Source organism: Gigantopelta aegis, chromosome 8, assembly GCF_016097555.1.
Source record: "Gigantopelta aegis isolate Gae_Host chromosome 8, Gae_host_genome, whole genome shotgun sequence".
Lineage (NCBI taxonomy): Eukaryota > Metazoa > Mollusca > Gastropoda > Neomphalida > Peltospiridae > Gigantopelta > Gigantopelta aegis.
The window spans coordinates 13,498,183-13,510,097 of NC_054706.1; the positions used below are offsets into that span (position 1 = coordinate 13,498,183).

Genomic DNA, 11,915 nt, shown 5'->3' on the forward strand with positions numbered 1-11,915 from the left:
TGAGGTCATGTGACACGCACCGAATGTTAATTCATCTTTCTCCATTTTAAGTCAATTTCTACGAGTCATGTAGACCCGATATCGGTAGTTTTAAGGAATAAACAAAAACGACTTTGTAAAATTAATGGTTTTAGGGGTTTGTAAAATTTTGTATTTAGATACTTACTTTTCTGAACTTTATTGTTTATGAAAATGTTCCTGAACTGTGAAGAAAAACCTCATAAATGAACGACATGCCGATGACAACAAATCGGACGGTGATTGCGCGAACCGTGCACGAGAAAACAAAGTGAACGGAATTTGAAGCATAACGCAGTTAGGGACGTTGACGATACATAAACTACATAACAAGTAAGACAAATTTCATACATGGCTTCAGTTTACTCGATTGTCAAAAAAAATTTCATTGGTCGGCTGTTGACAAATACAGCCAATAGACAAACGTCTTAGTAATAGCACGAAACAGTCGATAATACCAAGTTCAGGTTGCAATTGAGAATGCAGAATGATAAACTCTGTTTAATAAACTCGGGATTTAAAAATATAGAAAATTAAAAATATATTCAGAAATGGTTGCTTCAAAAAAAAAAAAATTATAGCAAGTTTGGAAAAAAATCCGGATATTTGGCATTAATTCCGGAATTCCGGATATGGGTTAAAAATTCCGGATTTTTCGGAAAATTCCGGAAAGTTGGTCGCCCTGAGTATGTGTGTTATAAATAAGGATAATTTACGCATTAAACATAGACTCGGGGAGAACAGATACTGTTCACACGACTTGCAGTTCTCTTACAAACTCTAGTGGAAGTTCCGAGACAGTTTTGTGCTATAATCATACATTATTATTACATGTTGGAGTTGACACTGGCGATACGACGTCTACAAGAGCCGCTGTCGACACAGCCATCCCACGTGCTAATTATGTGACTGTTATAAGAAGTCTCTGATGTGCTTGTGCCTTTCAGTGTGTTTTAAGATCAATTTATTAAAAATATCGCACGCTAATAAAACCTGTGAGACGATATTCACATGGATACTCAGGGTCAAGAGTTATAAAGTTAGTTTGTTTTGTTTTGTAGTCATCAGAGGAAACCCGCAACATTGTGCCTAATGCAGCAAGGGATCTTTTATATGCACTTTCCCACAGACAGGAACGCACATACCACGGCCTTTGACCAGTTGTGGTGCACTGGTTGGAACGAGAAAAAACACAATCAGTTGAATCATCTTCTACGATTACAAAAACGCGAACCACACGCACGCCGTGCAAAGGTATTTTATTGACCTAGAAACACGTCACACGTATGAGGCTTGTTACGCGGTAGCTCACATAGAGACATCGTAAACTCTCTAATAATCGGTACACTGGTAGTAGTTTAAATCAATCTACAATAATTTACTGTCTATGTGAAGTTTTTATATAATAGACTGATACATCGCCAATGAACGGTGTGGCCTTAATGCGCTGTTTAAAATTAGATGCACTTCCAACTTTGACCCGTTGATATGCTACTTTTTATGTTTTTATGTTTCAACCATAACTGATGATAGGACTCCTGACAGAGAACATATCTCTATTGTTCTTGTTGATGTAATGTGTCGTTTTACTGGTAACAGAAACGTGGTATCTGCATGTGTAATGCACCATAGATGTTGCCAAATGATGGTGTATTTTCCATGGTAACGGGTTCTTTGGAACCATCTCTGAGGTCCAGCTTCTCTAGGCCCTTCTTGGATATAACAATGATGCTGCCATCTTTGTATAGAAATCCAAAATGGTAACCGTATGTGTCATATTTTCCAACACGTTTGGCTCTTAATGTTGGCGTGTTTATGTCATCGATGTGAATGACGTCAACAGAACCGTTACAATGTAACACATACAGGTTTGGCATCTCCAAATATGATCTGGTTAGGTTTCCACTTTCCAACTGTATGTTGATTGTGCTGACAGCGTGTGTGTTTGTGTTGAAGCAATGCACCTGATCTGTTACACGTCCATTCAATTTTCCACCCATCACCAGAATGTTTCCTCCAACAGCTTCAGCACAGGAATCTTGTCGTGTACATCCGAGATCTCCTACCACCTGCCACTCGTACTGTCCCAGCTGCAGCTGTTCTATAGTGTTACTGTGTTTTCCTCCAATCACGTACAGCGTGTCATCTAGAACAGCCATACAGTGTTCCCAGCGATCATGTTTGAGATCTGGACCATGACTCCACATCCTTCTCCATACGTTAAATACACGCGTTGATTTTCTTCTTCCAGATCCTCCAGTAATGTATATTGATTTCTCTAAGACTGCTGCTGCAAAATATCCACCTGGTTTATTAGAACATACAGGCAGTTCATACCAGCGCTTATCACTCAAACAAGCAACAGATAATAGTTCAACAGAATTTTGAAGGACGAATACAACATCAAGCATTCGTCCTGAAATCCTGTTGTCGATAAACGTGTTAATTTTTGTGTAGTATGAACAATAGGCTTTGATACCTTTCTTAACTACTTGTTGTAACGCCTCGTGTTGATGGACAAAGGTGGTAAAAATAACATCATCTGTCAAGTAGCTCATGCTAACATGCTCAAATCTGATTTGTGTGAACAGGTCGACCATAGTTTCAACTGAAGGATTGTGCTGACTGATCCACTTCTGAACATCTCGAAGCACGTCATCTTCTTTCTGTGACAGATTCTCCTGAGACAACACCTGAAGATATTCATCTTCTGTCAGATCCATCACTGACCCGTTCTCTGACAGTTTCTCCACGTTTTTTACTACATGCTGAAAAGCCTTTGTAGCAAGATCTTCCATGCCGTACTTCGTTAATGATCTCCATCTGAGAACGCAGTTTCCTGTGGTCAGTGTAAGACTGTTGTTCAGATATCTCAGACAGGCAGACTTGAGGTCATCCATTTGCATCATCTTGGCGAGGTCAAGCAATACAAAACAGTTGACGTCGTTGATGACGTCCTCACCAAGAATATGAAATTTCAGCACATCGTCAAAGGTTTGTTTAGACACTGTCGGTAACGTCACCACTCCAGTGTTCTTCTCCAACATGTCAGACGTCAACATCGCCTCAAAATAGGACGACAGTGCTGTCAGACACAGTCGACTTCCTGTCGTGGAGCCATCTTGAAAGACTAGTTTAATGTCATTGTGGTCACCTTGAACAAGTTTTTCGTAGATCTTTTTCAGAAAGGATTGTTGCACTTCCAACATTTCGTCCACTGAAACTAGATAAGACAGAAAAATATTAAAACGGAATGGATGTGATTGGATAACACTTGTCAAAGAGTGATTAAAATTTCATTTAAAAATTTCAATATGAAATATTTTATGGCTTAATATTTTATATTGTTAAAGGTTCCCAATACAAACTTCATAAAACACATTGTTTTGAGAGGACAGGTTCCTGATCATGTTACAACCCTGGTCCACTCGGTCTTATACACCAACATTAGTTTTAGTTTGCTCCTTTACTGTATTCAGTAATATCAGATTTAATCCCTCCCCCCATTTCTCTCTGTCTCTCTGTCTGTCTGTCTCTGCTAATTTTAAACTTCTCTATTACATTTTGGACCATAAAACGTACGCATGTGTGTTCATGTACATTCTGATTTATGCCATGTATTGTACTTAAGTATGTATGTGTGTGTATAGATGTATGAATATCTATATATTGTATCTATGTCAGGTTTTACTAGTGCATACAAAGATATAAAGGGAACGGACAGGGAATATAAATATTTTTGGCCTCACAAATTGTCTCATGCCATTTCTGGGACCCGAACCGTAGACACCGAATCACCCGCGGTTCCCAGACCACCATAACGAGCCGGCCACCGAGACGTGTGCGTGTGTGCGTATACGTGAATATGTATATATGTATTGATGTATGAATATCTATATATTGCATGTATGTCGAGGTTGACGATTACATACATAGATATTAACGCACCGATGCAGGGGATAATTAAATCCTTTCTAGCCTTACACATTGTCTCATGCCGTTGCTGAGACTCGAACCTGTAGCAGACTTGCCACAATATCTTCTGAGCTATCGAGACATCTATAAAAAGGATGCTCTTTAATTCAACCATATGCATGGGCCTACAAGCTACGCGGTCGATCCCGCTTAGGTGCATACATCAGTGGGCAAATCTGGCACTGGCTAGTATGTATTGATGTATGCATATCTTAGATGTTAGATATGTATTTGTCAGACTGTGAGGTGATATTTAATAAGTTAGCTGGATTTTAAAAAGACCATAAATTTTTATTTTATTAACTTGTTTTTCTTTTCTTTTTTTAATATATTATATATATATATATATATATATATATTATATATATATATATATATATATATATATAAATGGAATATACTTTGAAGTCAGCATTCTTAGCCTAGGTATTTTACAAGCAGAAATCACAACAAGCATTTAACACGACGCTGAAATCAACAGCAACAACATACACAAATTATGAAATTGTTGGGTTACTTAAAAAAGTTTTTTTTTTTAAAAGCAATTTAAACTAACATAAAGATTGCTATTTAAAGAAATAATGAGATCTAAATTAAAAAAAAAAAACTCAAATTTTTATTTGTGAAAAACAGGAAGAAAAAAAACCTCTCCATAAACATCCACCCACACCCATATTTCTGTATGTTTCTTAATTTAAGATCATAGGCCTTAGAAGTGGGGGTGGATGTACGGGGTACTGACTTCCAACTCTGAAGATAATGCACCCCACTCTCCTGCTGAAAAATCGAAGTAATATATTAATTGCTCCTACCCACATTGCTGTCTTTGATTTTGATGAGGTAATTCGGTTTTGTTGTTCAGATTTATTCAGATTTTTTTTTCTGATTTACTTGGAAGGACGAGGGAGGATTGGGGGAGAGGGGGTGGGGTGCCGGAATCGCTCAGCCGCCCACCTTTAATTTTCACCCAACGAGAACACCCTATGAAGTGGCGACAGCGGGTTTCCTCTCAAAATCCGTGTGGTCCGTAACCATATGTCTGACGCCATATAACTGTAAATAAAATGTGTTGAGTGCGTCGTTAAATAAAACATTTCTTTTTCTTTCCAACGAGAACACTGCCGGGTTTTAACAGAATGCTGACATAATAAACATAAAATAATAATAATAATAGTAATAAAATAAAATAAATAATATAAATTAAATAAAAATAATTAAAGAAATATAAAATAAATGATATAATAATTTTAATTTAAAAATAAAATAAAACATGATTAGCTGGATTGATGGCAAACACTTAATTGTTTTCAACCCACTACTCCACTTATTTTGGCTTGATTTGTTTTACTGATGCTAAAAATGTAAGCGCCTTAAAAAAAATCCTGGGGAAAGGCCTGTATAATCTATATATTGTATGTATGTCGAGGTTGAAGATTACATAAATAGATATTAACGCAATGGCGCAGCGGATAATTAAATCAATTGTGGCCTTACAAATTGTCCCATGCCGCTGCTGGGACTCGAACCTATGGCACCGAATTGCCCGCAAATTTCAGACTTGCCACGATACCTTCTTAGCTATTGAGGCATTCATAAAAAGGATGCCCTTCATGTATACAATGTATATGTATAGGTGTAGTTATGTGCTGGTGCACACGTTAATGTGTACGTTTATATTTATGTACGTGATAATAATATGTAACAGTACAGTGTCAGACATTGCCCTTTAAGGTGCGCGGGTGCGATCGCTCTCGTACAGCGCATGTAATTTCAATCTGGCGAGTGTGAAAAATAACGCACGTTACACTTAACAAACAGTGCACGTAAAATAATTTTGTATATTGATTGCCACTACTTACCTTATGTAGCTGATAGAAAGATCCGTTTAATAATACCAGAAAAAAAATGTTACTAGAACGGTAGCGTCCATGCAAGATTTTAATATATGACTGGTACTTATCTTTGCAATACAAATCTGAAAACACAGGTTTAATAGACATCTTTGAAGACGTACCAATCCGATCAAAACTTCTTTCCCTATTTAATTTGTTATTCATTAGAAACGGTCCACTTTTGTAAGGTAATAGATCACAACGTCTGATAAGGAAAACTCATTTATACTGTTCATATAGTTATGACAAAAAGAGAAAAGGGATTGAATTAAATAGTGGCTTCTGTAGCCTACACAAATGAACTCGTTACGGAAATCAGCGAAGTCGGTAAAATTGTCTCGATTAGTTCATAACTGTTAGCCTACAAAGCTTACGTGAGGTCCCGAAAACGACAATTGTGTAATTTTATACTTTCTTTAAAAAAAGAAACAAATGAAATTTAGACGGAATAATACAAGGAAGGAAAAGAAATGATAATAGGTATGTAGGAATAAGCCCAGGTATTTTTTATCTCTATTATTTTTCTTTTTAATCTTAACCACCCCCCCCCCCCCCCCCCCCATCAAATAAAACTTCATTTAACTATTTGTATTTCAGCCAAAGGTTAATGAATGTGCATGCTATTTATATATGTATATATGTACACACTATAGTAACAGTAATCAATGATTATTGCCGACTATTGAATTTTTGTTTCGTGTTAGAAAGTCACAGACCATGTGACTGGAACATGATTTGATGCGCAGAACTCTGTGGCATATTGACCTATCAGAGCTGTCGGGGTCAGATTATTTTACTCTTGGAATTCTGCACGCACGCTGGTCTACTTGACAACTTATTACGCATTGATGATGATGTCTAAAATTATGGCGTTTTTATTATCTTTATTATGGCATCCCGCGTTTAGAATAAAATCCTTCGTAATGACAGATTTTGTCAGAGTTTGTACCTTTTTTTTTAATCAACAACATTGGGGCCGTTCTAGATCAATGACGTCACGCTGTCAGAGCCATTCGTAACTTGTAGCGTAGGTCAAATGACGTGTTACAAAATGTTGAGGGAGGGAGACTGGTTGCATAATTGTTGAATTAAAAATGTCACGTGAATGTCAGTGTCCTAACCAACACTATCAATTGAAGTAATTGTAGGCTTACGTTTCACGAATTTTTTTTTTTAATGTTTTCATAATATACGTGGCACAAAAAATAAAGGAACCCCTATATCTGTATATTTTGCATCTGAAAGGACCATGTTACACTTGACCCAGCCAAATCCGAACCCAGGTCCATTGGCCATAAGTGTTGTCCCACACAGATGCAGCGTTCCTTACCCTTCATGGTTCAGCAGAATCATGCATTGCACGTGCGTTGTAGGGTATAAATTGGACAGGATAACCGGCACTCCTCATTGCAGTAAAAATGCCTCCACGACAATACCTGACAGAGGAACAAAAATAACAAGCAATTGGGATGGTGCAGGCGGGACAGTCCCAGAATCAGGTGGCTCGATTCTTTCGAAAATCAAAAAGCGTGATTTCCCGGCTTGTAACGTTATACCGCCAGACTGGTAACGTTACAATGAGGAGAGGACGGGGACGGCCCAAAAAGACAACCGTCAGACAAGATCGGCTGATACGGATTGTTGCTCTCAGGAACAGGTTCGTCACTGCACCGGATATTAAGAGGGAGTTCCGTACTGCCACGGGAATACGACTGTCCAACTCTACTGTGAGGAACAGACTTCGTGCTGCTGGACTGAAGGCAAGACGTCCATTCAAAGGCGTGATCATGACTTTGAATCACCGATGTCAACGTTACCGATGGGCTCAACACCACCAGACACGAGCTTTGCGTCACTGGCATCATGTCATGTTTTCCGACGAATCCAGGTTTTGTCTGAGGTTCAAAGATGGACGTAAACGTGTTTGGCGGCGGCGTGGTGAGCGTTATGTCAGAGCAACCATCATGGAACACGATTCTTACGGAGGTGGTAGTGTCGTGGTCTGGGGTGGCATCACCTACGACAGGAGGACTGATCTGATTGTCATTCGTGGTAACATGACAGGGCAGCGATACGTTAACGAGATCTTACGACCTGTAGTTGCTCCTATGGCAAACAAGATTGGACAGAACTTTGTCTTCCAAGATGACAATGCACGTCCACACAGGGCACGTGTTGCTACCGACTTCCTCAGACAGCAAGGCATCGCTTCACTTCCCTGGCCAGCCAAATCTCCTGACATGTCCCCTATTGAACATTTGTGGGATGTTTTAGGCCGATCTGTTCGTGCTAGACAGCCTCAACCAGTCAATCTTGACGATCTTAGTGTTGCACTTCAGGGGGAATGGCGGCGCATTCCAAGGGCGACAATCCGTCGCTTGATAGCCAGCATGCCGTCTAGATGTCGTGCATGTGTTGCTGCACGTGGTGGACACACAAGATACTGAGAACATTACGTAGTGATTCTTTGTTTACCTCTCAAATAAAGTTAACTTCCAGTAGTAAATCTGGGGTTCCTTTATTTTTTGTGCCACGTTTATGAGTCGGTAGTGCACACCCGAGATGCTTGGGTCGTAGTTCATGAACCACCTCCTCGGAACCAGTGGGTTTTTCTCTTCCCAACTATCCTAATCATATTCGTTGTACATAATAATGAAATTCAAGACAAGTTGATTCCTATATATGTTTAGCTGCACGTTCATCAAACCATCTAACACTGAAAAGGTATATATATATATATATATATATATATATATATATATATATATATATATATATATATATACGTATATACACGTGTATATATATATATATATATATATGTGTGTGTGTGTTTGTGTGTGTGTGTGTGTGTGTGTGCATCAAATTATCTGAATAGTACATATTGTAATTAAAAAATCAAATTGTCTGCATCAGTGTATACATGTCATAATTATATTTCTATAATACTACTCCTGAAACTTTTTAATAAATTATAACTCCATTCCTGAAAGGGAAAAGAAGTCCCGACTACACTAATGAACCTAAACAACATAAAATCTGAATTAAACATTATTGGTTTATTGGTTCATTTTTGCAACATATGTCTCAGCATTTACATGTACCAATTACTTCATAAATTAATGTTTGGTTTTGACTCGCCTTAGCATTTTGAAGAGTGCGATTTTTCACTCGCCTAAGCATTTTGAGGAGTGCGATTTTTCACTCGCCTTTGTTTTCCAAAAGCCAAGGACTGCAGTGACCGTAAGCCTAATATCGTCACAATGGTCTGGGGATATTAATAATAATAATAAATATACTACTATACTACTACTACTACTACTACTACTACTACTACTACTAAATAAATAATAAATAATGAAAGCAATGAAAACAATAAAAAAAATAAAAATAAAAAACAAACAAAAACACAACTGATTATGCAACAATATATAAATATTTCCATTAGAATGTTGTCATGTCAATAATATCCTCGTATTACCGATGTCAAAGTAACGGACTTGAAATTGCTAAATATTTATTACGTCAATAAAAGGACATAAAATGGAAGGACATATCGATAATGAATTTAAAATGTAACAAAACTTGAATACTATTTAATTCAGTTTATTGTTTATTTTTTTATGGCTGAACTTTGCTATGTTCATAGATCGATCAATTGAATGATTTGTGGTTTGACTGATCAAGCGTTTACAGTTCAGCTGTGTGTATATAAAGATACAGATAATACTAACATGCATATAACTAAGTGTAAACTGTACATGGGCGTACATGGGGGGGGGGGGGGGGGGTTTCGATGGGTTTTGACCGACCCCCCCCCCCCCCCCCCCCCGAAATCGCTTTTTTTTATAATTTAATATATCTGACATTGATATCTGACATTATTATATTTACTCAACATAGAAATATATGCCCAATATCTCTGCAATCTATTTTGGAACCCCCCTTTTCAAAATCCTATGTACGCCCATGCTGTAGACTGACGTCATCTAGTAAGTTAGGTGATATCAGTGTATGTCGTCAAACAGAGAATATTGACTTGTGTAAAGTTGTATGGCACGAGTACCAAAACAGGACATAAATAAAGAGATCAATACCAACACATTCGTGTTTTAAGTTGTGACAAAGTCTCCACGAAGTGTCTAACAACACGTACACAGTCACTGTGACCTACAAGTGTACACGTGTATATAACTGTAAAGACGAGTGGGCAGGAGTTTTATGTAGAAGGGGGTCTAGACTGGTGAGCGAAGTTTCGAAGGGGGTCGAGTCATGCTCTCACAGGAAAATATAGTGGAAAAAATAGCTTTGAGCACTGGGGGGACTGAACCTCCCCCTCCCCCCCCCCCCCCCCCCCCACACTGCCTGCTGCAACATATAATTATAAGGGAACACGTAACTCACGTTTATTTACGTTTCTTCCACGTGGGACTATAACCCTATTATACATCAACTGACAATACCGTTTATGTCGAAATGCGATTAATATAAATGCATTTACCTACTATGTTAGTCCGAAGGGAAGTAGAATGTGTGGTTGGCATAACGTGCCCCGTGCTCTACTACCAAGTCAAATTAGTATCGAAACGGGAAGTAAATAAATACACTGGAAAAGTATTGCTGCTTCAATATGTGATTTAGTATGGTATTCAATACGCGTACACTGTTATATAACATTGTTTTGATTTATTGAAAACGTATAGTCACAGGCAACAGTATTTGTATGGAAATGTGATTTGTACTTACATCGAAACGACCGTGAGGTATTTTCACAGACACAACCAACACATTGATCGACAACAGGTCACAAGGTGTGTCACGTGACAGTTTCAACGAGATCATGGGGTCAGATTGCTAGTACGACACGCATTTATGGGTACTGTTTATATATAAAGACCATACACGTTCGGGACGACAGGGGATTGCCGGGGGTGGTGGTGGGGGGGTGGGGGTGGGGGAGAGATTGATTGGGAGGGGCGGGTTATTTCAGAAGGAAATTGCTCCCCTCTCCGGTGCTGGAGCAAATCGTTTCATTTGGACATAAAAACGTGCCCCCCCCCCCCCCCACTCCCCACTTCCCATCCGCAAGTTGATGTTTAAGTATTTGCTATCTTGTCCTATCTTGATTATGCCTAGATTATGCCCACGCACCCCCTCCCCACCCCCCACCCCCGCAGCAAATGGTCCGCTATAGTGGTGCAAAAACAAAATAGAAAAAGGTCCACTTTGTCCCCCCCCCCCCCCCAGGTCCAGATCACGCTACGCCCATGGATCCCCGTCTGTGACCCATTGGGCTATTTCTCGTGCCAGCCAATGCACTACAACTGGTACACCGAAGGCCGTGGTATGTGCTATCCTATCTGTGGGGTGGTGCACATAAAACATCCGTAGCTACTAATGAAAAAATGTAGCGGGTTTCCTCTCTAAGACTGTACTTCAGAATTATCAAATGTTTCACATCCAATAGCCGATGAGACCGGCCTCGGTGGCGTCGTGGCAGGCCATCGGTCTACAGGCTGGTAGGTACTGGTTTCGGATCCCAATCGAGGCATGGAATTTTTAATCCAGAGACCGACTCCAAACCATGAGTGAGTGCTCCGCAAGGCTCAATGGGTAGGTGTAAACCACTTGCACCGACCAGTGATCCATAACTGGTTCAACAAAGGCCATGGTTTGTGCTATCCTGCCTGTGGGAAGCGCAAATAAAAGATCCCTTGCTGCTAATCGGAAGAGTAGCCCATGTAGTGGCGACAGCGGGTTTCCTCTCAAAATCTGTGTGGTCCTTAACCATATGTCTGACGCCATATAACCGTAAATAAAATGTGTTGAGTGCGTCGTTAAATAAAACACTTCTTTCTTTCTTTCCAATAGCCGATGATTAATAAATCAATGTACTCTAGTGGTGTTGTTAAACAAACACAAACACACTTTGATTACCAGGGCCGTAGCTGGGAATTTTTGTTGGGGAAGGAGGCAACTGAGTAGTTAATAGTCTACACACCCTAGTTACGGCTAGTTGTTAACCATTAC

General features: G+C 39.2%; 1 protein-coding gene across 1 annotated transcript; it reads right to left on the reverse strand.

Annotated features, from left to right (window-relative positions):
• Positions 1-1,604: 1,604 nt before the first annotated feature.
• Positions 1,605-3,227, reverse strand: LOC121379484 (kelch-like protein 6). The gene has a single exon (XM_041508129.1). It carries the CDS (start codon positions 3,225-3,227, stop codon positions 1,605-1,607), a length of 1,623 nt encoding a protein of 540 aa, XP_041364063.1.
• Positions 3,228-11,915: the final 8,688 nt, after the last annotated feature.

Bases quoted from the DNA above. Each gene is read 5' to 3' on its own strand.
- LOC121379484 (XM_041508129.1), bottom strand. From the start codon at position 3,227: ATGTTGGAAGTGCAACAATCCTTTCTGAAAAAGATCTACGAAAAACTT.